Raw genomic sequence first — 24,902 nt, 5'->3', positions numbered from 1 at the left:
CACATGCAAGCAAGAATGAGGACATAAGAAAGCCCAAAATTCTCAAGACACGTGCACGATTCAAACTCTTCGCCCAAAACAGTCCCTTCATTTTTGATTGAGTGAAAGGTAGGGAAGTGGAAGTGAAAGTGCAGAAGAAGGAAGAAGCAGCAACGTACAATGTACAATGCCTAAGTGGTCGGGGAGTGGGGGGTACGGCCGTGGAAGCCAACCACGCAAACACAGACCCGAATTTGTGCACACAGAGCCGCCACCACCCTCCACCCCCTCACCCCCCCCCCCTCCAGCCTTCATTTTTCCAGGCCTCGCTCTGACTGAGACTTGAGCCAGTTTCCACTCTGGTCTGGGGTGTGGTGCACGCTCCTGGGAGACTTCAACTGCAGGACCAGTTAGTCAAAACAAGGCCCGACGTGCTAGACAGAGAGGGAGAGAGCGAGAGACGAAGAAGAAGCCGAAGAAGAGTGAAGAAGAAAAGAAGTAGAGGAGACTAGAGTGGGAGAGAGAAACTGAGCAACTGAGCAGAGAGAGGGTGAGACAGACTGAGAAAGAGAGGTGAAGGAGAGAGTGGAGCCCGTGGACTGTTTTTAACCCAGAGTCTGAGCCAAGGGGAGAGACCCAGACAGGGTAAACTTTTTTTAATACCCATAATACAGGTGCTTTAAAAGCCATCTGTGTGAGGAAGGAGCCATAAGGGGAGGAGAATGATGGCAGAGTACAGGAGTTAGACACAGCGAGGAGACAGGACAAACAGCCATCGGGGAAAAAACTGGAGACAACACCTTAGCACCTTTGTTAGCTCACCTTCTTAAGAAAGAATTTCATCTTTCTTTGACTGTCTTTTGAAAGTGAAAAATCATAAATGTTTGACAGTTTGTACATATATAAAGGTCTTTGACTTAGCAGTAAAATAAATACATTATTTCCTCATTCAGTGAGAAGCAGGGCGAGAATCTGAGCATCCTTGCAGCAAACTATAAAGCTTCAAAATTTCATGGCAGCAGTAGAAACGGGACATAAACCAAAAATGAGAAAAAGGAACAGATAAAGAAGCCTTCAACCAGAACTAGGATGTTTAAATGCAACACCCACACACAATATGATATACATACACTGCCCAACACAAGAACTGCCCTAAACTTTTATTCTCGTGAATAACACAGTACACCCTCCAAATGGAGAAGCATTCTGTAATACATGCTTCCCCAAGATGTGCAGGAACACACACACGCACGCACACACACACACACCCACACACCACACACACACAGACAGACACATACCCTTTCATAGCTGCTGCATTCCGTGTTTTATATGCTCTCTTTTATTCATAACATTGCATTTTACACCACAGAGTCTGGAGCAGATTAAGGGTTGTCTCCTGCTGTATGCTAGTGCTTACTCTACCCCAAAGAGCCTGGATGGTATTTGACTGTTCTCAGAAGGCAATATATGAACTTGAACATCTGGCAGTGCTGATCTGAGTGAAGGCTGATAAAGGCTTCTCCTGAAGCAAGACACCTTTTACTGTTGAGTCACAAACTCACAACTCCAGTATTGAAGTTTTTTCTTCTTCACTTTTCACTTCAAACTGCATGGAAGTAACATTTTGGTTATATTTAATGTGGCTGTTAAATTGCATTGCATTAAAGTAACTAGTTTTCATTGGGTGAGCATACATCTGATAACATGGCAAGTTATTATGTTGGAGATAAAAGCCTTTTCTCAGCTTTAGACTGTACAGAGGACACAACTCGAGGCAGAGTTGGTGTTTCAGGAGCCCATAATAGAAATCACCTCTTGCGAAAGGGAAATGCTGTTGAAGGGAGTGACCCTCTTTTCCTGCCAGTCCAAACACCTGGCGCTGAGAACCAGGAAGACCGGGGGTCGGGGGTGACCGAGCAGAATCTTATCTGGCCTGCCCATTGGTCTATTAGTTTGAGGTTGGGCGAGAACAAGTACATGGCCCTGGTAACTCTTACCACTGGGGCAGATAGAGAGAGGCAGAGGGCATTCTCTGACACTTATCAGATCTAGTATTTCCTCTGCCGCTGTCTTGATAGGGCCCCTCATCCTGTGAGCGAGGCTATCACTGTTATTGCAGTCCTTTGTCCCGTCTCTGGTGGTGACACTGTATAGCCGATGTAAAGGATGTGGCGCTTTTTTTTCTTTTTCTTTTACAGATACGCAGCCTATTCAAGTTGTGTCAGCACAAAATAATGTTTGTAGAGTGAAAAGGTATCCAGAGGAAAGGGACAGTCATCCTGAGCTGCAGTGGGTATTGTTCCTAGAAACTCAGTGTGGCTTTCATAAGAATTTCAATTCAAGCTCAACCAATTTATCAGTTGGCTGATTGTATCGCCCGTTATCAGCCAAACAAAGATGTATCAGTAGTAGCAGCATATATCGTCCAATATGCAGCAATAAGAAAACTTTTTTTTACAGAATAGTGCAACATGACCAACACAGTTCTCATTTGACGGCTGCTTTCCTACTTCATGACAGATATCTTAATGTAAATGCTGATTGAATAAATTAATTGTAGCTTGTAACTTTCATAAAACACAATCACCAAGCAGCTCACCTGGTAACACGAAGCAAAAGCTCATCTCAATAGTTTCTTCGGTCATATATTCGCCCCTAAAATCTCTACAAACACAATAAATCTCCCAGTAAGCTGAGCTAATGTCTTTTGTTTCTATTTATTTCAGGTAATCTAGCTTTATGAGAAAGTTCATACCAAGTTAAATAACACATAACAAATACTTACAGAATAATACAAATGAACAGAAAAAATAACAAAAAAGGATTTTAGATCAAAATAAGTGACCAATTTTTGTTCTTGTTTTTTTTAAAAAAATGGAATGAATGTCACATGGAATTGTGTGTTAAGATGAATATTTTGCCAGCCCATATTCAGCTTTCATGATTGAATGTTTGATTGAATAGTATTTTATAAACTGATATAGCAATCTCATGGAAACAGCTCAACTACATGAGATGAAATTTATATTTGTATATATACAAAATGTGTAAGAGTCCAAAATTACAAGCAACATCAAAGCCAGCCTCTCCATCACATGTTTTATGGTTAGTCTCACTTTAACCTTCTGTCATCCCCTCTGCCATTAATTCACTCAGTAGAGACTCACAAACACACACGCTCCTTTTCTCTGCACACCAGATGAAGCAGCCAATCAGCCTCTTCTTCCATGTTTACCATCCAAATTGTTGCTTCAGCACCTGTCTGTGATGCCTGTCTTTCCCATAAATAGCCTCATTCACATACTGTCTTTCCTGTAATCACATTTGCACTCTGTTCATGCCCCTGCTGCTATGGAAAGAACTCATCAGCACTCTGCTTTTGTTACTGGCCCTCAGAGGTGCTGTGTGTTGTCCCAGCATTCAGGTAGCACTCCTCAATACTGCGGTCTGCTCTGGCAGCTACCGTTTTAACAACACAAAAGGTGCACCTGCCCAGAGCTTTGTCAGTGGCAATCGGCAACTGCATATGCTTATGAGCGGTCTGTATTTTCAAGTGTGTGTGCACTATGTGTGTATTTGTTTTTATTTTCATGTCTGAAGCTTGCACATATTGAGTTTTTTGTTGTTGTTTTTTTTGCCTTCCCTTTGTCTTTAGTAGTAGCATTCTCACCTCAGTATACAGCATTGATATCAAATATACACCCAAACAGACAGATGGTAGGATAAATGATAGGTGTTCCTACCCTCTTTGATAGCCAGGCGTGGGGACGGGTCTGTGTGAGATGGTGCATTGTAGGATAATGATGAGCTACCTGCAAAGACACAAAAAAACGGAGCACAGTTAGATCTTCATGTTCTTTAATGAATTAAGGTGGGAAAGAAAGACACCCAAAAACAAGTACATAAAAAAACACAAATCAACATTTGTTTACATAAAAGCACCAAGTGATAATTAGTATACATACAACTTTTTCAGAGACAGTTCAGCATGGCTTTTAGTGTTTGGTTCATAATACTTGATCTTGCAGATCATCGACGTGTTTATGTGGAATTTGTTTGTTGATCATAATACATTTGCTGTTCAGGAAATTGCATAGAAACCCCAGCGTCCCCCACACTGTGACAAAAAAGCTTAAGGGGTTTAACAATGGCCAGCAGGTGGCAGTAGAAGGTTCAGCTCATTACTGTCAAACAGCACAATACTGTATAGCCCTTCTCATTTCTTGACTTGTGTAACTGTTTTGTCTTTCAAAAAATAATCTCAAATGGAAAATAATTCATGACATATAGTTCTAAATAGATTAAATCTAACACCCTGTCAGTCCTATAAATGGAGGGAAAATGTAGCCTGTCAGTATTACAACTGCAAGTGCTACTCCTGAAATAAGGCGAAAAGACAGGGAGGCGAGAGTCCTCATATGGCTGCCTATTCATTTCACCTTATGGAGCAGAACTCGGCACTGCATTCCTCCACTTACACAGGCACCCTGGGCGGCACCAAAATGCTCTCTTAATTTTAGCTGCCCCCAGGCATAAATCAGCGAGTGGAAAAACAGACCCAAAAATGCACAGAGAAAACACAAGAGCAGTTACATGGAGAGTGAAGGGAAGATTTAGCACTGAGACGGCTGCTGAGTGTAGGGAGGATATCTTTTTTGAATGGAGCAACCTGAAAGACAACCTCAAACACAAATGGAAAGAAAAACCCGGCAAGTTAGTGATGTTTTCTTGAGACTTGATGCAGGATCCTTACCTAACTAGCTGTGCTGCTGCTGCTGCGGTTGGGGCCCATGGTGGCAAACTAGGGGTCTGTTTTTTTTAGGGGGTTGCTGGTGGGGGGAGTGTGGGGTGCTACACAAATGTACTCTAACCTCCCCAACACCCCACCCCTCCTGGATCAACCTACTCCATGGCACCCCCAAGGCTCTGGGTCTAGTTTAGAAAGCTGGGGGCCTCAGAACAGGGGAGCCATTGTATGAGGAAGGGTCCCTGCACAGCAATCAAACGCAGCCCCCCATACAAAAATAATTCCACACACAGAGTGTAAGCGCACGGGGGCAAGCGAGCCACCAAGTCTTTGCAATGAGGGTAGAAAGTGTGAGGGAAAGATGAACAGACGGGGACTGAGGGAAGGAGGAAGGGGCTGTTAACCCTTTTCCTACTGTGTGCCACATATGTGGGCTGACCCAGACAGGCAAACAGGCAGCATTGCTGAGAAAACCTCAAACCATCCCACAGAGAAATTCAGGGCTGCTGTACAGGGAGAGAGTGAGAGTGAGTGAGAGCGTAGGGGTGAGGGAGGGAGGGAAAGAGAGGGAGGGAGAGAGACACCACAGCTGACAGTTTGGTGGAGGGAGCCTTGGCTGCGCTGCCTATTTATTTGGACGGCCTCTTCCTCTCTCGGAAAACAAACATGTCCCGGTAATCTGACAGCACAGTGGGAGGACTGGCCAGTGTTCAGCCTTTAAGACCCTCACTCTCTCTTTCCATCTCCAGTCACATCTGCTCGGAGTCTGTTCGATTACATAACATCCACAAACAATTTTCTTTTCTCTCCTTCCTATGACTGGTGGCTCTTTCAAAAGCCCCGTCCTCCAATTTGACGTGCCCGTAATATTGATGGATATTTTGTTCAGCATTGTGATAGAATTCTAGTGGGCTCTGCTGTTTATTCTGCAGAGCTATGTGATACCATTGCCTCAAACATGTGGTTTGAGCTTTGTCAACAAACTGAGGGTCCAAGTCACCCAGTTTTGGGCATCTAGCCACCTAAAGTGGGGCAAATGGACTCCAGTCATCCTTTCAGCGCTACAGGATAAGGCTGCATTAGAAGTCCCGCTGCCAGCCTTGCATTGTACACAAAGTTTCTGAAAGTTCTCAAAACAAAACATTTGTCATTGCCTACGAAATTATAGCCTGTTCTTTCCAGTCCCAGGGTCACGATGTGAATATACGAGTCTGGTCACGCTTCATTGAGGATTGTTTCCAGGCCTTGCTTCCTAATGGGCGTAGAGCTCGGGTAGATTTAGAATCTGTTGGAGGAGCCTTCAACCAATCGACATTGACCACCATACCATGTATGTTGTGCACCAAAACTTACCAAGCTGTAAACAACAGAGAACCTCCCACATTGTGAGCAAAGTGCAGCATCATGGTCGGTAAATGACCGATGCACCATTTTAGACATTGGCTCCAGCTTCATTTCCTCGATATTTGCTAAGATATTTGGTACAACAGGTCATATCTCTTCATCTAGCTCGACCATCGGCACTATATTTCGAAACAAGCGCTTGACCTCAACATTCTCACTTAGCCGCCTCCACTGGCTGCTGATTCGGCCGCCCTTCAGAGCATCTGAGGGAATATTCATGCAAACAGGGTTTCCACACTATAATCACTGTGAAGACTGAAGCTGTCAACAATAGGCGAGCAGAGCCAGGCAACCAAAGTTATCCATGTGAGTGTTTTCTCAGCTGATGACCAAGCTGTCAAAAAGGCATTGTTTGTCAGCCATGTTGGGCAAGTCACTTCATACTGAAAAAAGTAAACATATTACTTGATAAATTCCAGAAGCGCCCCTGATAAAACCAGGACTTAAATCCACTTTTTCCACAGATTTTCTAGCTTTTCAGCAACAGCACGACAAACTCAGCTCTACTGTTCTCTTCACTGCAGCTCAAGCTTTGCTCTTCGTTCACAGGTAGCGACTGTGAAAACCCAGAGCGAACTTCCTCCCCACACCTTCGTCCAGCTAACTCACATCCAACGAGTCTGCCAACTGAAGGAAGACAAAACCAATTTGAAACTGGTAAGACACGGAGCAACTAAAGGTTAGTAAGAGGAGGACACGACTGAATTTCTTTTTTTACTACTGTAATACATTACACATTGTTTTCATATATATATATATATATATAACGCATTACTGAGTGCTGTTTTACTGCCCAATGGTAAGATAAAAAAAAGATCTGTGTTTTACGACTGGGCACAAACTTGCATATGAAATCCAAATGTCCTACACATATGTCCCACATTGTGACCGTTACTTTACTTTTTACCTTCCCACATAAAGGACACGAGCCTGGTGGTTCCAGACCCAAATTCACTGCCTGAATATATGCGCCAGCCTCAATAGAGAATTCTTTCCAGTCGTTGCATCCTAATGGCCATAATTTTGGAACTGACCAATCAGCATTGCGCCAAAACTCTAACGCCGCTGCGACTATGTTTAGAAAAAAAACTTGACTTCAACTTCATTGCATGCAACCCTGGTTGTATGTATCGCTAGTCTCTGATTGGTCTGCCCTTCAGAATGGCTGAATAAATGTTAGGGCTAACAGAGTTTTCAGACTAAACTCAAAGGGAAGTAGTTTTGGACACACTACTTCCTTCCAAATCCTGTGTTGCACAAGGCTGCCTTCATCATGCAGAGAAATGGTAAAACAGGCTGTTTGTTTAAATGCCTAAACTGAGAGATGTTGTTACAGCTCAACAAATTCTTTGATCTGGAGGATCTGGTGGATGGATGGATTGACAAAGTGTGTGCACTTGAGGCTGATATTGCATGCCTTTTCCTACGAACAGTTAACATTGTTTTCAAGGGGCTTCCAAAGACCAAAACTAAGACCGCCTTAACCTTGCCCTTAAAGATTGGGGTACGCTTCAAAAGAAAGTGTTGTGATGATGCGTCGTCCAACCTGTTCTCCTTCCAGGGCCTTAAATACTGCTGTTTTGTCACAGCCTGCTGCTGTGTCAGAGACGCCTTAGGTCTCGGCACCAAAAATCACGTAGCTATGTTTAGGCTTAAAATAAGTCATTTTTATGCAAATAACATACGTACCCAGTGTAAGTTACTGTTTTGGGGTAAGTTAAATATATGATGTATTTAACTTATTTGTGTTGCTTAAAACAATCCATGCTAACGTTTACTTTTTCGTACCCTCGAACGCCAGTCTCCGGTGGGAAAGTTCTGTCTTTGTTCCATCCAACCAGCCTTGACCACCTCCTAATTTGGACTTGATCACTCTTCCTCCTCCATCACGCCAACAGCTTGGACAAAACAGGAGTAGCTAACATTCTGGGAATGAGAACTGACTGTGTCGTCATTACGACACATGCCACATGAAGTGTTTATTGCATTACGGTGCACAAATTCATGCGGACTCCCCTGGACGGCTTTTACTGTATCGTTGTAAAATGTGCCAAAACTAGTTATAACGAATCAATGAACCCTGCTTCCTTTCTCACCTTCACACATCTGACCAATAGCCGCATGAAGTGGGTGTGAATTTTGAATTTTCCATTTGGAAAGTTGAATGCCCACATCTGACTGAAAAGGTGTTCGGAGACAGGGTCTCAGAGACCGTCAATCACCCGACAAGAACTTCTGTTGGAGTATACCGACCTTTACCTATAGTTAATTTGCCATGACCACAATCTTCCCGTAACCATGTAATTTCCATACACAATTATTGTTGAAAGAACACATTTTCATAAAAAAATGTCGCCATTACTGTTAATACATCTCTGTAACCCAAGTTATGCAGAATTGCCTATCGGGTTGCAAGTATCTCGCTTCAATTACAGCTGAGCTCATTTCAGTGTTTACATGAATACCAACTGCTTATTACCCACGTCCACTTATGCTAATGTGATGTGTACATAAATTCCTGTAGCACTTTGTGTTTGAACCCCAGAAGTCAAGTGAGCAGCCACAGACTGCTCTGTAATGGTGGCTAACAGCAGACAGCTAGCAGTAAAGGGCGCGGGGCCAGGCCGTTGAGCCCCTATGCACCAGTGATAATCTGCCAATAGAAAGAACTAATGCAAGGGGAGCTCAATAAAAATGTTGTGAGGGGAGAAAGAAGAGAGAGAGAGAGAGCGAGAGAGAGCGAGAGAGAACGAGAGAGCTCTCCAGACCTCCTTTTTCCCTACTCAGCCTGCGAGCCCAGATGTTTATGGTCTGTATAAACTATTGAGGGCTCGAGAATGTCCCCCACTCTGGAGAGAGCAGCAGCGGCAGTGCAGAAGCCCAGACTTATCACACACTGCCTCTCTCTCTCTCTCTCTTTCTCTTGACTCCCTCATTGTAAATCCATCCAGACACACACAAGCAATGGCGACAGCTGGGAAACAGAACTATTGCTATTCTCCAGCGGCACTCAATCATAACCATCTCGGACCGTTTCCACACTCACTTCTAAGAAATAGTTCAGCCCCCAATTGTGTTTTTTTTTTTTACATTTTCACACTTCCTTTCTATAACAGCTTCTCTTGCTCACACCTTTGTGCGTTTGTCCTCAAATAACTACTGTCAAGGATATATTTCTCCCTTCAATTTCTATACGTTTCTTTAGATCTGCAGCATGTTTGATCTCAGTTCTCTGTCTTGTTACGTTCCCTCCTCACTCCCTCCTCTCATCGCTGCCGTCTCCCCTCTCTCTTCTTGCATCTCTGAGTGTCAGAAGATACAGCCTCTCGTTGTCTGTGGTTTGTTGCTCGGCTCCGTTTCCAGCACATGTGGTATCAAACCGACCTACATGGGTGCGATAAAGCAAACAGTCCGCGGTCCCCTCCCTTGACAGACTAATTTGAACAAATTCTCAAATTGCACCCCAAATTGAAAGCACATTGGGGTGTGGGCGGCCATCACTTATAAAAATCTGGATAAGTGACCAACAATGAGGCCAAAATAATGCACGGGCAACTACCCTTGTTACTGCGAGCAGCTTGGCAGGCAGACAGATGTTCAGGTTGTGCCCGCGGTTGCACCAGTGTGGGTGTCTGAGCGATATTTCTGTGCATGACGTGGCAGGAATGTTTTGTTATGGTATGGCTGTAGGGTGGGGAAGTGTGTCCCTGCCCTTTGCCAAGTGTACATACAAGGCTTAATGACTGTGAGGAATGTTAATCAGAGGTTCAATAAACAGAGACAAACGCACACATGGTGCACACAGATGTGTATGAAATGATTGCAGTACCCCGTGGCCCATTCATTTTTTTTTTTTGGCAGAGGATGGGGGGGTAACACAGGAACAAATAGTGAATGGGGTTGGAGGAGGACATCACGTGACCTGTCGTCACTAATACTTCCAGAGCTTGGCTCAGTTTTTTCCTTTCTCTCCCTTTTTCTGGATTCTTGATGCTCGCCCCAGCTCCAGCTCTTACGAGTGAAGCCAGAGGTCTATTTTCTGTACGGGGGTACTCCTCGTCTATGATTGTGTTTGTTTGTGCTGAGAGGGGAGATGTGAGAATGGCTTTAGTTTCCAAATCGTCAGCTCTACAGGGTGTGCATAAAGCCTCAACCCTCCTCCTGGTCCTCCTTCTCAGTCTTCTGTAGACGTCCAATTACTTCCATGGCTTCTCTTGCCATTAGGCTCCCCGTGTCAATAATGCACACTGCTTGCGTCCCAGAGAGCTGACCCCAAAACAGGTCACTCTTCACTATTCATGTTTTTGATTTTTGGGAACAAATCCAAAGCAATTTCAACTGGTAAGTGCAAAGGATTCCCAAAACCATCTCTTCTGTCTCCAAAATACACAAGGTCTAAATAAAAAAAAAAAGGGCAGCAATGGGCAGAGTCGCGGTGCAGCACGCCTAAGCCGTGGCTAAGTCCCGCACCCAGTGGCCATAATGAAAACTGCTCTGCGGAGTGTGCCCAGTGGCGGTCAGACAGATCCACCCGCTGCAGCGCTGCACAATGAAGCTGTTATACTCATGACAAGCATCTCTCGCTGCCCAGACGCAGTGCGTAGAGAAAACTGTTGACACCCACAAAATACAGTTCCCATTACATCACATTGAGGGCCATCGCAGTTTTTTTCATTTTTTTTTTTAGAGTAATGTTAAATTTAGTTGAGCCATCAGTCACTCCACCCAACGTGCTGTCATGATATTATGCAGCTGAAGAAACTCTCACTCTTCAGAAGTACAGAATCCAAAGTATTCAAAGATGGGACAAACTGTTCTCTGCACGCACAACAATTACATAGATTTTTTTTTAACAGTGAACAGTGGACATACCCAGTCTCTGAACTAGACACTGTGTATTCAAACCATAGCCACACCAGATGTTACATCTTACATTAAAATGTAATTTGCATACTGCCTCAGAAAATTGGCTTCGTTTCTTCACGGAAACATATGAAGCAGGATTACACCGAGGTATTCTTCAAAGGTAAGAGGCTCAAATTTAGTGGCCTCCATTGCAAATTGCAGATCAACTTTCTTTTGCTGTGCTGGACATGCAGGCCTAGCGTGATTCCCGAGGCAATGCACCTGGGCTTCATCTTTCTGTGGACCATGTGGAATAAGGCACTGCAAAGTGTAGTGGGGGACGTAGTTGATGGTTATCTTGAGAGAGGGGAGAAACCCACTCGGTTTCCACAGCTCGGCTTAAGACAGGGTACCCATTACGGATAAATGAGTTTCCAGTAAAAGCAGTCTCATTGTTTATTGTTGGTAATATGAAAATACCGTGGCGACTAAAAAAAAAAGTGTCATGATGTTTTCCTAGGTCTGGCAAACAGGGTCTTTTTCACTCTCCCCATCCAAAAGTAGAGAAAAATATTGGAAAAGAGGCTTGTGCCTTGACTTAAAGTTGGTTTTGACTTCCATTTTTTGGCAAAGATAAATGCTGGTGCAGATTTCAACTGAAGCACAAACAGCAGGGCGAGCACAGTGCAGCAAAATCACCAGTCTTCAATTTATCTATAATGTTCTGTTCTGTTTTCTATCAGTTCTCAAACCTTTTTTTCTGGACTCTAAAGTTTGTTCCAGTGACCAGTTAATTGATTACAGTCTGTTGTTTCATTAGCTTTGCCCTTGTGATAACCCGCCGTGATGCCACCCATTAGTTTGTAAACTAAAATCTCCAGTCTGCCATTTTCTCTGTCGCCATCCTAGTTTTTTGGAGTCAGAAGTGACCACATTTGGATGAGCTGGGGAGGAGCGAGGGGTGCATCTCACCAACAACACTACGACCGCCCACCTATACGGGAAACCTGACTGCCACGCTGGAATGTCAGTCAAACCAGGCACGCCCCCAAACATACCTTTATTTTACTCATAATTATGGAATTATTTTTAGAAGGATCATCAGAACGCTGATTTAGTTAATGACATCATGATGATGACATTGCTGAATTTTTTTTTTTTTTACTGGCTTTGTATTTCATGAGAGAAGTTGATGCTTTTTTTAATGGGAGCCTGTTGGAGCCAGAGGTCTTTTGGAACCAGCCCCTAGTGGCCCTCATTGGTATTGCACTTTAAGGTAATTCCACACTGGCTTCACTTTACTGACCTGGAGGTTACGTTCATGTTTATATCCAGTCTATGGATTGGCCTCTTATCTTTACCTTTATACTTAAATTTGCACAAAGCATACTTACTTTCCCTGAGGTAATTGAGATGAGAGAGAAGCACTTCTGCGTTGTACATGGTGGTGAGCCGGAGGAAGTCGTCCTTGCTCATCTTGCAGAGCTCTTTGCCGTCTGTGTTTTGAAACATTGCCATGTCGATCTCCAGCAGGCCGTATTCCTTGATGGCCCACTCGAGCCACTGGCGCACGTGGTCCTGGGACCACAGTGACGGGTCTGCAGGAAGACAAGAAGAGAGAGGAAGTTTATTTACTGCGAAAAGCATAGTTGTTGACAATCAGGGAAAACAGCTGGGAAAGTCTCATATCTCACCAAGGTAAAGGGGGTGGGAGATAAATTTAGGATCAGTATCTGGTTCAGATAGTCAGTACAGTATATCGTTCTTACTTTTTTAACTACATGAACAGTTTGCCAGTGTGGGATGCCTTAAATGAAGTTTTTAGGTATTTCATTTATTGTAAATCCATACCTGTGATTGTAAAGATTGTAAAGATATTTTGCATTGTCCCATATGGCAACAATGTAAGCTGAAGCTTACACAGTCAATATTGCTTGACCCAAGTCTGATATGCTGCACAGCCAATTTGGAAACCATACCCCAAACTTACCACTAGTGGTTAAGGAGTGGCATTCGTGTGGAGCTCCTATTAAGCTAATAGATGAGTGACCTTTTGCGTCAGTTTAGCACTTGAATAGCCTTTAAAATGGAACATTTACCCAGGCTCCATTCAATTTCTATTAAATGAATTACATGTGGTCATTTTTGGGAAAATACAGTCATTCTCTCTGGCTTTGTGGCTTCTGCGTAATCAACAAAGAAATTACTTTTCGAAAGGCTTTAACCCTAAAGCTGCACTTGTTCTACCGTGAACAGTATTATTTAATCTACTGACAGACTGAATTTGTGGAAACGAGGGAGGAAATAAATAGGGCTGGCAGACGAACAAACATCTCTACCTCCATGCAAGTCGGGCCCCCCGTGAGTGATGTAAAACGCTGGAACAATACTTTACCTCATTACACCAAAAATAGGACTCATAAAACATTTACGGTATTGGTAAAATTATACTAAAAGGGTAATATATAGTATAATAATGCAGTGAATATACTGTACAGAGAGGCTACTTTATGAATGCAGACATAATCTATATTATTTATCACATTGATGGTGGTGAAAACCACTTTCTTACCTGCAGGTACAATGACTCTCCGCTCATTGGTGGTCATGTTGGGTGGAGGAGCGTTCTTCTCATCCATGTAGTTTCCATAGGTCATCTGAGACGTGTCGTTACCCCCCACCAACTTATTACATTTACCCACACTGCAGTCCACTGGAGACTCCCTGCTGCACGAACACACACATACACACAATGTTGTAAAAATATTATCAGCAGATAAATTGGGTGTTGTTGGCTTTCCTTTCTAGCCATTGACTTTGGCATTCATATTTAAGCCCTTCACTTGCCCGGGCCAAGCATATCAAAGATTAGAAACAAGAGTGAAGGTTTGTTGCGGTCAAGAAACGACTTGTCGGGTGACAAATGACGACAGCAGCAACTCTTTAACATGTCTAATAAAGATTGATTTAAAAAAAAAAACAAAAAAAAAAACAACTCATCTCACAGAGCACTAAAGACTGTGAGAGGCAGGAAGTGGTTGTCACGTCATACCTGGATCCGTTCATGTGTTCATATTCTCTCTTGACGTTGACCCGCACTGGCTGGTTGATCCACTCCTGCTGTGGGGGTAAGGGGTTTATTTTGTGGGTCTGGCCGTAGTCCTGTGTGCCAGATGCAGTCATGTCTGTTTTGGGGAGAGGGGCAGCAGCAGCGTATGGAGGCTCAAATAAGGACTGGTCTTCACTCACCACTGATAGCGCCTCCTGCAGGTGAAAGGAACAAATATTTGGTATGTCTTTCTCGAGTCATGTTACAAATATGAGCAAAATTGTAAAATGACATTGTAATCATAATTAATGCAAACATTACAGGGTTAGTTAAACATTTTAGGAAATACGCTTATTTGCTTTTCTTACTGAGATTTAGATTAGAAGGTCAATACTGCGCTCATATATGTACAATAAACCTGAACCTACAACCAGCAGCTTATCTTAAAACAGAGGCTCCTAAACTTTTCATACCATGTACCTCTATTCACCAAACCAACTTCCCCTGCAGATACCAACTACTTCTTTCTTAAAGTAAAATTCCCTCAATATGCGACAGCCCCAGAGGGCTAAATATCAACAATATTAGGCTACTGTTTCATTAATCTGAACACTAAAATAAAATCTCAAAATGAACAGCGGCAGGAATAGAAAGAGCTGTTTTTTTATTTTTTTTATTTTAGCTTTTGTAGACATTCCACTTGCTAAAATCAATGACTGAGGATTCAGTCCAATATCATGCCCCAGTGTTCGTATTACACCCGTCGGTCCACTAGGGGGAACCGTGTTAGTATCGCGTTTGCAGCAACACTGTTACGTACCAGGCGGAGCCTGGCCTACCACAGTTTGGGAATCACCGGTTCAGGATAAAGTTTGCAAATAGCTATTCTAAGTCTGTCTGAAAATACAGAACATCTAAAATGCCACTGAGCACCTTTAGAGCTCTTGCATTAGTCATCTTTAAAGGCTTTGATAGGCGTGTGTTTTTTTTTTTTTTAATCTTTAGACAGTTTGGCCACTTACTTACTCTGGATACCTATTAACTAACCGTCTTCTAGCAATAGGTATAACTCATAGATATCAGTGAACTCGATTTATCATCTAACTCTCATAAACATGAGCAAATACAGCTCAAGTTTCTCATTTGACACTACCCAGAAACTTGTGATGTCAAATTGCAATCTCTTGTGTATTTGTGTTTACAGTAATTATGTGCAGTTATGGGTCATATCGCAGTCTGGCATCCTCAGTAGTTTGTGTGTTCAGCCCACGTAGTAACTGTAGCTTCCTGTTGATGATAGGCTAACTTCAATCATGCCCGCAGCAGTGGAGTTGTACGATACGGTGCTACAGGCATCCTAATTTACACCCAATACATACGGCTACCAGAAATGACCCATTGGTTCGCAAATTGAACAAACAAAAATGGCTTCTCGCTGCCAATTAACATTATTCTAATAATCTAAACGTCCCTGATTCCTGGGATGTAATAATTTTCTCTTATGATCAGTATCTGTAATTTCACTGGCCCCCAAAATCCCCTGTCGGGCACTAGTGTTTCTGCCTTGTCTGCGCGTGCAGCTTCCCTCCACAGCTGAAGACTCAACAGAAGCAGGACGGGTCACGACTACACTGACCCCTCTGCTGTGGCTCAGCTGGAGCAATGTAAGTTTATTAAAGAAAACAAACGCAGAAACTCGGGGCCCGGCCAATATATTGCGTGGTTTCAACATGCTCCTCGTGTAATGTCTTGGAAGTGGAACATGGATTACAGTGTGCCGTTGATGGGTCACATTTTAACATGCAGATGTCACCGCTTAGTGTTTGAGTCAGGCGATGTCACCAGCTCAGATCTGTGCCAGTCATTAACTTTTAGCACAGAATGTGTACTCTGCTTAACAATGACTTGATGGGTCAGCCTTTGTCTTAATTGTTCCATACATCATTGCAAAAAACAGTACAACAAACAAATACAAAAAACAACAAGTCAAAAAGTTAAGTGAAATCATTAGAGTCATATGGCTCGGAGGATTAGGCTCGAGTCCGATGCACATCTGGATATGATAGGATCTGATGGCACAGCTTAGACGGAGACGTGTCTAATCCCGGAGGACATTTCATTCCAACATGCCACATATCTGCTTCAGGGGGAAAATGCTACTTGATATTCACTGATCAATATTTCCAACATGCATTCTCTAAAATGTTGCTTTTATGAAAGTGAAATCCTCCTGATCTCACATAACTTAAGTACAATTCCTTTCAGGGACGTTTCATGCGAGTGGAAAGTTTTCACTCATCCTTATTTGAATGATAAATGTATTTTTTTGGTAGCAGACACTTTCAAGGGTGCGGCTGGATATTTATTACATATATATGGTAGATGAACACGTAAACACTACAGCGACTAAGTGGCAGAAATGTTCCCTCACCAGCTCCACTTTAACACTGAGTTGAATAATACAGCGTGCCACCGTCTCTTTAACTTCAGTATTCATGATCTGAATATCTTTTTTGTCAGTTGTAGCTGCTTTCTTTATTATAAACACAAACAAAATCCATGTTTGTACTTTGAATCAATATATGTAAAAAAAAAAAAAAAAGAAGGGTTAGTGATTCTGTGCGTTTGTTGTAAATCTTCTGACTTCTGACTTCTGAAACATGAAACATCGGTAAGACTAAAAATATTTTGCTCATATTCAGACTGGAAATATGGATCATACATCGATCAGCCAAATCATTAAAACCACTGACCGGGGAAGCAGAAAGAATAATGCAACACCCCAGCAATAAATCCTCCCTTCATAAGGATTATAATGTTCAATTGTAATTCAATCTGATTGAGAGGTGTTGATTTATTTTAATGGTAATTTTGGTGACTGTAATTTATGGTACTATTGAACTGTGTTCAAAGAGTTGTTCCAAATATTTTGTTCTTCCCATTTAAATGAATTGGGTTGACAAAATATTAGGAACACCGCTCAGTATAGCCCAGAGTAGTTCAACAACATCATAGATTACAGTCTCCAAAAGGACGATTCAAATAAATCAACACCTCTCAATCAGATTTAACAACAACTGAATATTATGATCTCCATGAAGGGAAAATGTATTGCTGGGCTGTTGAACTTCTTTCTTCCCCTCCAGTTTTTTTTATTGCTGTGGCTGATCGTTGTATATTTTCCTATTGACTGACATCCGCCCATGTCGTGCTTTTCTTCACTACAGTGAAAAACTGATGTCTGAAACAACTGCAGGTACTTTATATAAATCTGATCGAATATTTGTGATGTTCACTGCGTTGGTAAAAATCTTGAAATTTGCACTGTAGTGTCCTCCGTCATGATGCCTCACTACGAACTGTTTTTAAACAAGTAAAGTTAAAGTATGAATACGAAGATTTGTGGGGTAGTGGGTGAGAAGCTGTCTCACCCACTACCCCACAAATCTTCGTATAGTAGTTTCACTCATCTTTAACACTGGTGTAAATGCTCTCTGTATGTATTGTGTTTTAACAGCGCGGTGAATTAGATTATCAAGTCAAACTTCCTCTTGATTTATAGTTTCATATTGTTTCCTTTTTGCAGTTTGAAAATGGTCTTTGGCACATGACAAATACAAAACAAACGATTTGGGGTTTCATAAAATACTACTCCTTAGGTTAATGGGTGGATAATTTTTTTTTTTTTTTTTTTTTTTTTTTTTTTTTTTTTTTTTAAATAGCTGAACCTCTCCAGAGCATTTAACCATCTGCCAGAATTAGATTTTCCAGTGATTTCATCAGTGGATCCATCATTGTCTGAACACTGGCAGCAAAGCCCACTATCTGAGCAGAGCACAGCAGCTCGTCTGTGAATGATAAAGCCTAAAAGAGTGAGGGAATGTCTCATTATGGCCCGATAAGGGTTTTGTGAACTATTATGACTGTTGCACGTTATATTTACACTGACATATCAGCCTGCGCAATTTGAGCCATGATTGGCAAGTGGTGTGCGCCTATCAAGATTGCAGTGGTTTTCTTAAAAATAGAGCACTCTCAGAGGAGAAGCTGAAAGGATGACAGAGCAGTGCCAAATTGCTGTTTTCTTTCCAGTATCTGCGAGGAACACACACATACTGCCAGTTAGAGCTGAAGGCGGTTAGACTCAGGTTTCTGTCAGCCTCACAACATCAGAAGATAATTCGTGAAATGTGTGACACTCTCATGAACGTCTCCTGAAGACTGTGTGTAAAACCAGGATCACAAAAAGCTCAAAAAACTTCTGAAATAAACACATTTTAGTCTCGAAAACTATTTAAAAATAGGGTTCTATTTTTGCAGTGCCCCGAACAAAGAGGAAGAAAAGCAGCAAATAAATCATAGCTCAGCTGTGAAGCACCATTATAAGCATTGTGTGAGTGTGACACCTGCTGGGAGCCACCTCTGCTCTGTTTACATCAGCCAAGTCTATCTCCCGTAAATGCGTCACGACGAGTCTGGAGCAGACTGGATATATGCAATAGCTCCACATCCAGACTACACGTGTATCTGTTTGGCGTTCACACACAGCCTTCTAGCAGGAGCCACCCAGAGGGGTGGGGGGTGGGGGGTGGGGGGCATTCCTGTCTTTTGTTTAAGGAGGAAGAGGAAACCTGTCAGGAAAAGATTGTGTGGAGCAGGAAGCTCTCATGGCTAGAGAGTCCTTCCTTTCTTTTAGCGAGCATGAATGCAGCTAGCAGCCAGTCATTTATACCCAAGGATCCAATTACGATTACGTTAATTGTCACAACTTGTTGCTTTGTTACAAAAAATAAATCCAGGCTGAGACATTCATAGCTCTCAGCATTCAGATGAATGCAGCATGGCATTCATCCCCAAATGCGAAACAAAACAATCACAGCGATGAACGACGGGATGTCAGAGACTATATGTAACTCCACATTTTTGTCTGGCCAACGTTTACACGCTTCCAAAACTCACACCACACCCAGCCGCCACAAACCAGCTACTTAAAGTTTCCAAAAGAAAACAAATCGCATCACTTTTCAGCAACAATAAGAGCAAATACAGATGCTGCATTCTTGTGAGCTTACACTTGTTAACCGGAGGACACAGACTGAACGCATCACAGGGTGAACTAATAGGGACTTGCCATCCAACATCTGGTGGCTGCCATAATGCATCTGGAATTTGACTGTCGGGGGGCCAGTAGCCGATGTTAATGTAGACCAGCGTTCTGCCACTACCAGCATACCGTTTCAAAAATAGTTGTGTAACTATATAAAGAGCAAGCCCAAGATATCGTTGTGAAGCTTTGCGGTTGAAAAGTGTTGCAAACTGTGCAGTTACCGCGCGAAGTTACCAAATGACAGCTTTCCTTGCACTTTGACAAAACTTTCCGTTCGGCAGCGGAGGCTCAGCAGTTACAACCACCAACAGAAACACACACAGAGAAAGATTATTTCTTTTATAAATACCAAACCATCATAGTGTTTTTGACCCGCGACAGGATCTTCGGACTGAGCCGGGCGATGTGCCACACCGCTGTTGCGCAGGTCGACACATCGTATCCAGTCATGGCTATTGCTCAATCTCCGCTGACCAGACTCAACCAAGTCGTTGAACTCACGGATTTGCTTCTACATAGATGGAAGTACAGTCTACACTGTGTTGTCTGAAACAATTAATCACTCCTTTGTGCCTTTCCAAACGTGCGTAATCTGTGCGCTTGGTCCCCCCAAAATCCAAAACGTGATTCTGATTTAGCCTTGAATCCACAATAGCGTATCCTCACAGCCGGGCAGCTTTTTGGAAAAAAAAAAAAAAAAAAAAAAAAGGAAGAGGGATACTTTGAAAGAAAGAAGAAAAGAAAGAAATCTGGTTACCGCTTTCAGACCGAGAGAAAAAAGCCGCTCATCGTCGCCAGATTGGAGGTCCCAGCTCACAGACCGACACAGAGGGGCATTTCAACCCATTGCTTAAAAAAAGGAGGCGCAACTCCGAAAAAGCAGTCTCCCACAAAACTCATACACCCCGTTCTCCACCCTTACCTTAATAGTTCCGTCCATTTTGCGCAATTTTCAGCGGACCCCGACAATATCCCAAACATGACACGCTCCTGAATTAATTCCAGTCCCCGGTATGTAGCGGAGAGAAAGACACTTTTACCGGATTGAGTTTTTTCTTTCCTCTAAATTTGGGAAGTGAAGTCACCGCTGTTGAGAAGGTTGAGAAGGAAGCTGTGTGTCACCGAAAGCCCTGCCTTCAAAAAAGCAGGATACTGTCCCAGAGAGATAAGCAGGGAAAACAATTGAGTGTTCGCTCCGCTGTTATGTTTTTCTGCTCGGAAATATTTACAGGATGGCTGCCTGCGTTGTGCACAGCCATTGCTGAGTAGCCTGCTGGAGAATAGTGTTGTGTGTTTTGCTTTTCCCAGCGATGTCACATATGGTGTGGAGGGGTTTACTATTTGCCCGGTTTATGAATTATTTCTGCACACATTTAACTGAGGTTTTCTGGAAGGAGCTTTACTGTCTCAGGACGCTCACAATTACGTGATCGCTTGTTTTAGAGCGCTTTTGGTTCACGCCTACACTCCAGACTTGCATCTGGCCATGCCTCCATCCCTCTGTAAATCCTGCTATTCACAGTTTTATTCTATATTTTACAGTGAAAGCGATACGTTAAATAAACTTGATCTTTGAATGCGGGCAGATGTTTCTCTCCAACTCTCTGCTGATGGAGCTCTAAATCAAAACAGGAGAGAAACCTGTACTCCCATGACAGGAGTTGTTGCAACCTTGTCTCCTTTTTTTTTTTTGTTACAGCCCTCTATGAAGCCTCTGTGAAGTTTTCCTGAGACACCATTAATAAAAGCCAAGCATTCAGCTCCTAACCACACTATAATCTGAGGGTCTGCGCTACACGTGTGCGTCTGGTGCGCCGCACAGGGCTGAATGAGGGCAGTCTGCATCAACTGAAGCGCTCAAGAAGGGCGACACAAATGTTTTATTTTTGTATTAATCATCCTAATTAATATAATTGTTTTTTCTATTGTTACTCAAAGGTTTCTTGCTACACTCTCTAGTCGTTTGAGTGTAGAAAAGAAATCCCCTAATCCCCACCCCCACATAGGTATTTTTTTTCCTCTCTTCGTCTACCCTATGAAATTGCCCTCATCAATTCAAGCACAATTTTAGTGCAGATGCTAGACATGGAGCCAGGTCTGAACGTGAACAGACCTACAACACTGCAAGAAAAGTCCATTTCCACTCATTTATTGCTACATTCACCATTTCTGGAGACAAATGGAACATACGTATGTCTGTCTAAATGAGATGAGGAGGCTTTAAAACATCCCCTTTAACCCACATTGTACTATTTCAGTTGTCTCTGGGATTTTAAAATGCTTGAATAACCTTTGTAAAAATACACATCATTCTACTAGTATCCAGGAAATCATATATAGAAAATAATTTTTGGTTGTTGTTGTTGTTTGTTTTTCCGAGGCGAAGGTGAATTCATCTCGTTAGACTGCCCGTTTATATCATGTCTGATACTATAGTAAGACTCAATTGATGAGGATGAATATTTCTTGCAGTGTTGGGGTTCTGCCTTGGGGAGCGGCCTCAGAGTAGCCAAACAGAGACTGCGCTGCCGCAACGACTGACAGCAGGGCCGGCCTGTCTGCTCTAGACTTGGGGGTCTAGTGGGGCTGTGGGCCCCCACCCTTGGGACCACCACATCTGGATCCTGCTAAGGGTCAAGGCTTCTCCTGCCTGAGGCCAGTTCAGGCTCGTGTAATTAAGGGAGACACCTTGTTTAACTCTTTCAGTGGCTGACTTTTTTTTTTTTTTTTTTTTTTTTTTTTTTTGGTTGTTGTTGTTTTTCTTATACATTCCAGACTCTGGAGTTTTCAGATACTTTTATTGTTTGGAGGCTGGTGATAAGGTGGTAAATTAAGGACGTGCTTAAGCTGTGACCCTGTGCTGGTGATCCACCATGCTTTATGATCAGTAACTTATAAAGCACTCCATCCTGCAGTGTGATACAGCGATGTGCTTCTTTGGATTTATGTCCTTTAATAAAAAGGCACTTTTAACCTCCATTCCTCTCAAGAGGCCAACATTAGTTTAGGCGGTGTTAATAATTGCAATAAGCATTAATATATATACGGCTGCAAATTCATGGGATGCTTTTTAAATAACACAAACCCTCATGTTTTACAAAAAAAAATAAAAAATCTGATTTTCTAACCAATAAATATCTCGCCAAAAGCAAGCCTCACAGAAGATGACAAAAATAGTTGCCTGCTCAGTCATGAAGCTTTATCAGTAGGACTTGTGGGGGGCCAGGATCTACCAAGATCATAATGAATACAGTGGTAACAAACATTTTGGAAGGCCAATAAACAGATGCAAGTTGGTTTACACAGGGAACCACAGAACATCTGGCTTGACGCTGGAACTAGACAGCCAGACATTTCTTCTTACACCACGAGCCAGTAGCTCCTCTGTCTCTCCGCTGGGGCAGCGAGCCAGAGGAGGGCGGACACTATGGTGAGTTTTTGTTCAGCAGCCTTTCGATTGTTTAGGCCCATCCTGTCTTCTTTAGCTTACATGAAGATTTAAAGCATGGAGAGTTAGGTTTACAGTATTAGATGAGTTAAAGTGAGTATTAAGGTTCTTATTTGCCACGAGTAGCAATCTTTCCAGAAGGAAAATTATATTCTTTTATACATTTCTTTGTCATGTGCTCATAAACCAAAGTTTGGCCTTATTATCACAACCAAATCACATTTCTTTCTTGCTTTATGCTTGTATAAAATTATATTTTTGCAGTCTATAAATCGACAAGCTGTTAAATTTTTTAACACGAGTTTGCTCTTTGTCTAATCTGCACATGGAAACCTCATTTGTTCATTCCTGAAGTGGGCAATTACACATTTCAGCGTTGTGAGAAACTTTTCTCAGTGTTATTCCACTGAAGAAATAGTCCCAGTCTGTGTGAGCCTGCAAACGCTGCTGTTTATTAGACTGCAGACTCATATTCAGATCATTCCTCCTCTCGGGCTAAAAGACAGCCCGAGTCAAAATACTGAGGGCAAGAAGTTGGGAGTCTGCAGCACACATAAGCACGAACTGTCTGGCCCCTCGCTCTAGGCCATAATTAATTTGAGATTTATTTTTATTGGAGAGTTCCAGTCTCGCCTGGCCTTAACCAAACAAAACCAAATGCTGGGCCGTGGACTCACTTGAATGAGGAATATTTCTTTTGAATTTCGTATTGAGGCGTGCCACATTCTGACCAGCATCTCCCTGCATGTGAGGGAGCCAGGGAGTGAAGGACTTGCACGCAAAAAAAACACACGCTAACTCTGAATCCAGGCAGAAATTAAAAAAAAAACATTATTGGAAGCAGAACAAACAGAAATAAACCAGGCTGCATTTCCAAAACAGACTGAAGAGGCTATGACATGCAAGCACTGTCAAATTGAAATTTAACTCCAGGAATCGCCTTTCATCTCCCTCATTGATCTCTTGTCTTTTTTACGTGAGCAGAAAGACTCATTCAAACTCGTATTTTCTCCTTAAACATTCCCCGCTATTCAACTCTCTCACAACAGATCGGGAATTGTTCTGCTGAGTCTCCCAGCAGAGGCACAAACGCTGCCTGGATGAAAGGAGCCCTTATTCAAAAGGTGAATAAGTCTTCAAAACATGAACAAGTCGCAAAAATACCTTGATTATGAAGATATTACCATAACGCGCCTCTGCACAATGGCTCATTTTAATGAGGCACAATCTGAGCAGTCAGCCTCTGATGGATGTGCGCAAACGTCACCCGGCCACCCAAATTCACTGACACGTGTTGACGTTACATTCATTTAGATATATTTTATATCAAAAATAAATATTGAACGGTTTTAGTGCCTCGGATATGTAGCAGTCGCGGGTATCACGCGGCGCAATGTGACGTGATGCAGGTTTGATGTGAAAAGCAGATGTGCGCTGTTTGCTTTATTTACTTTCTCAGGAGCGGGAAGAGGGAGAGCGATATTTATGACGTCAAACGTGACCGTGAGCCATAACAGCAGCATTTTGTGGATAAAAGGCAAACAAAAGTCAAGTCGATTGTTACATCAGACAAACTACAAGAGGCCACATTTCAACAGCGACTTTACAGTGTAAACATGGAGGCGTTTTCAACGAGTAGCAGAAATACCGAGGTCAACAACAAAATGCAAAAAGCCTGCAGTAATGCTACAGGTGTAGTGCTACGATCAGAAGCCTTTCTTTCTGAAAATGCACCGCAAACAGGCCAGTCCAGTTGTTTCCAACCAAAAGAAGTTGCTTTGCTGTTTGATTTTACAGTCAGGATCAAATATTGACATTTTGAACATCACAGCCTGAGTACAAAATGAAAGGACCCCAGTTTGTCCCACCAACATTACCTGATCCAAGAGACGGTGGTGTCTTACCTTGACGTAAGACGACGTGTCAGGGACAGTTTGAAACATGTCTACTTGACAGACAGGCCCAAGGGTGCTCAGTGTCCAATGGGCCCTGAGAAAAGAAGAGAAAGAAAATCAATTTTAATTGTACATTATTATTATCATTATTATTATTATTATTATTATTATTATTATTATTATTGTTATTATTATTATTTCGTTTTTTTCTCGTTGTCAGCAGTTACACAGGACATGACGGCTTCTGCAAACCTTCCCAAAGTCCGCAGGTTTTGAGAACTCCCCCACTGGGTTACCACTTCCACAATAAAGGGTCAGATGTGCTTCATGGCCCCCTCCTCGGTACGTCAAACTCCACACATAAAGCCCAGATTCATTCATAAAGCCCTCACTTTTTTTTTCCCAGCAGCGGTCAGTGGTATTAG

At 42.6% G+C, this 24,902-nt stretch overlaps 1 protein-coding gene across 2 annotated transcripts in view; it reads right to left on the bottom strand.

Moving 5' to 3' along the window:
• Positions 1-20,214, bottom strand: part of fli1 (Fli-1 proto-oncogene, ETS transcription factor) — a 28,481-nt gene extending 8,267 nt beyond the window's left edge. Inside the window, exons 1-5 of one of the 2 annotated variants that reach the window (XM_069147697.1) lie at positions 20,057-20,214; positions 14,031-14,242; positions 13,551-13,705; positions 12,373-12,576; positions 3,726-3,794 (exon numbers count right to left, since the gene is read on the bottom strand). In XM_069147697.1, the coding sequence (XP_069003798.1) occupies positions 3,726-3,794; positions 12,373-12,576; positions 13,551-13,705; positions 14,031-14,242; positions 20,057-20,074 (658 nt within the window). In that variant the 5' untranslated portion in view covers positions 20,075-20,214. The remainder of the gene's footprint in view (positions 1-3,725; positions 3,795-12,372; positions 12,577-13,550; positions 13,706-14,030; positions 14,243-20,056) is intronic. The other variant, XM_069147698.1, reaches the window with a different exon arrangement.
• Between the last annotated feature and the right edge of the window lie 4,688 nt (positions 20,215-24,902).

The sequence above is a fragment of the Embiotoca jacksoni genome, unplaced genomic scaffold (genome assembly GCF_022577435.1).
Source record: "Embiotoca jacksoni isolate LCO1_2020_lvr unplaced genomic scaffold, fEmbJac1.0.p SCAF_14, whole genome shotgun sequence".
Lineage (NCBI taxonomy): Eukaryota > Metazoa > Chordata > Actinopteri > Embiotocidae > Embiotoca > Embiotoca jacksoni.
The sequence above is the reverse complement of the archived record's forward strand: the minus strand, read 5'-3'. Positions and strand labels throughout refer to the sequence as shown.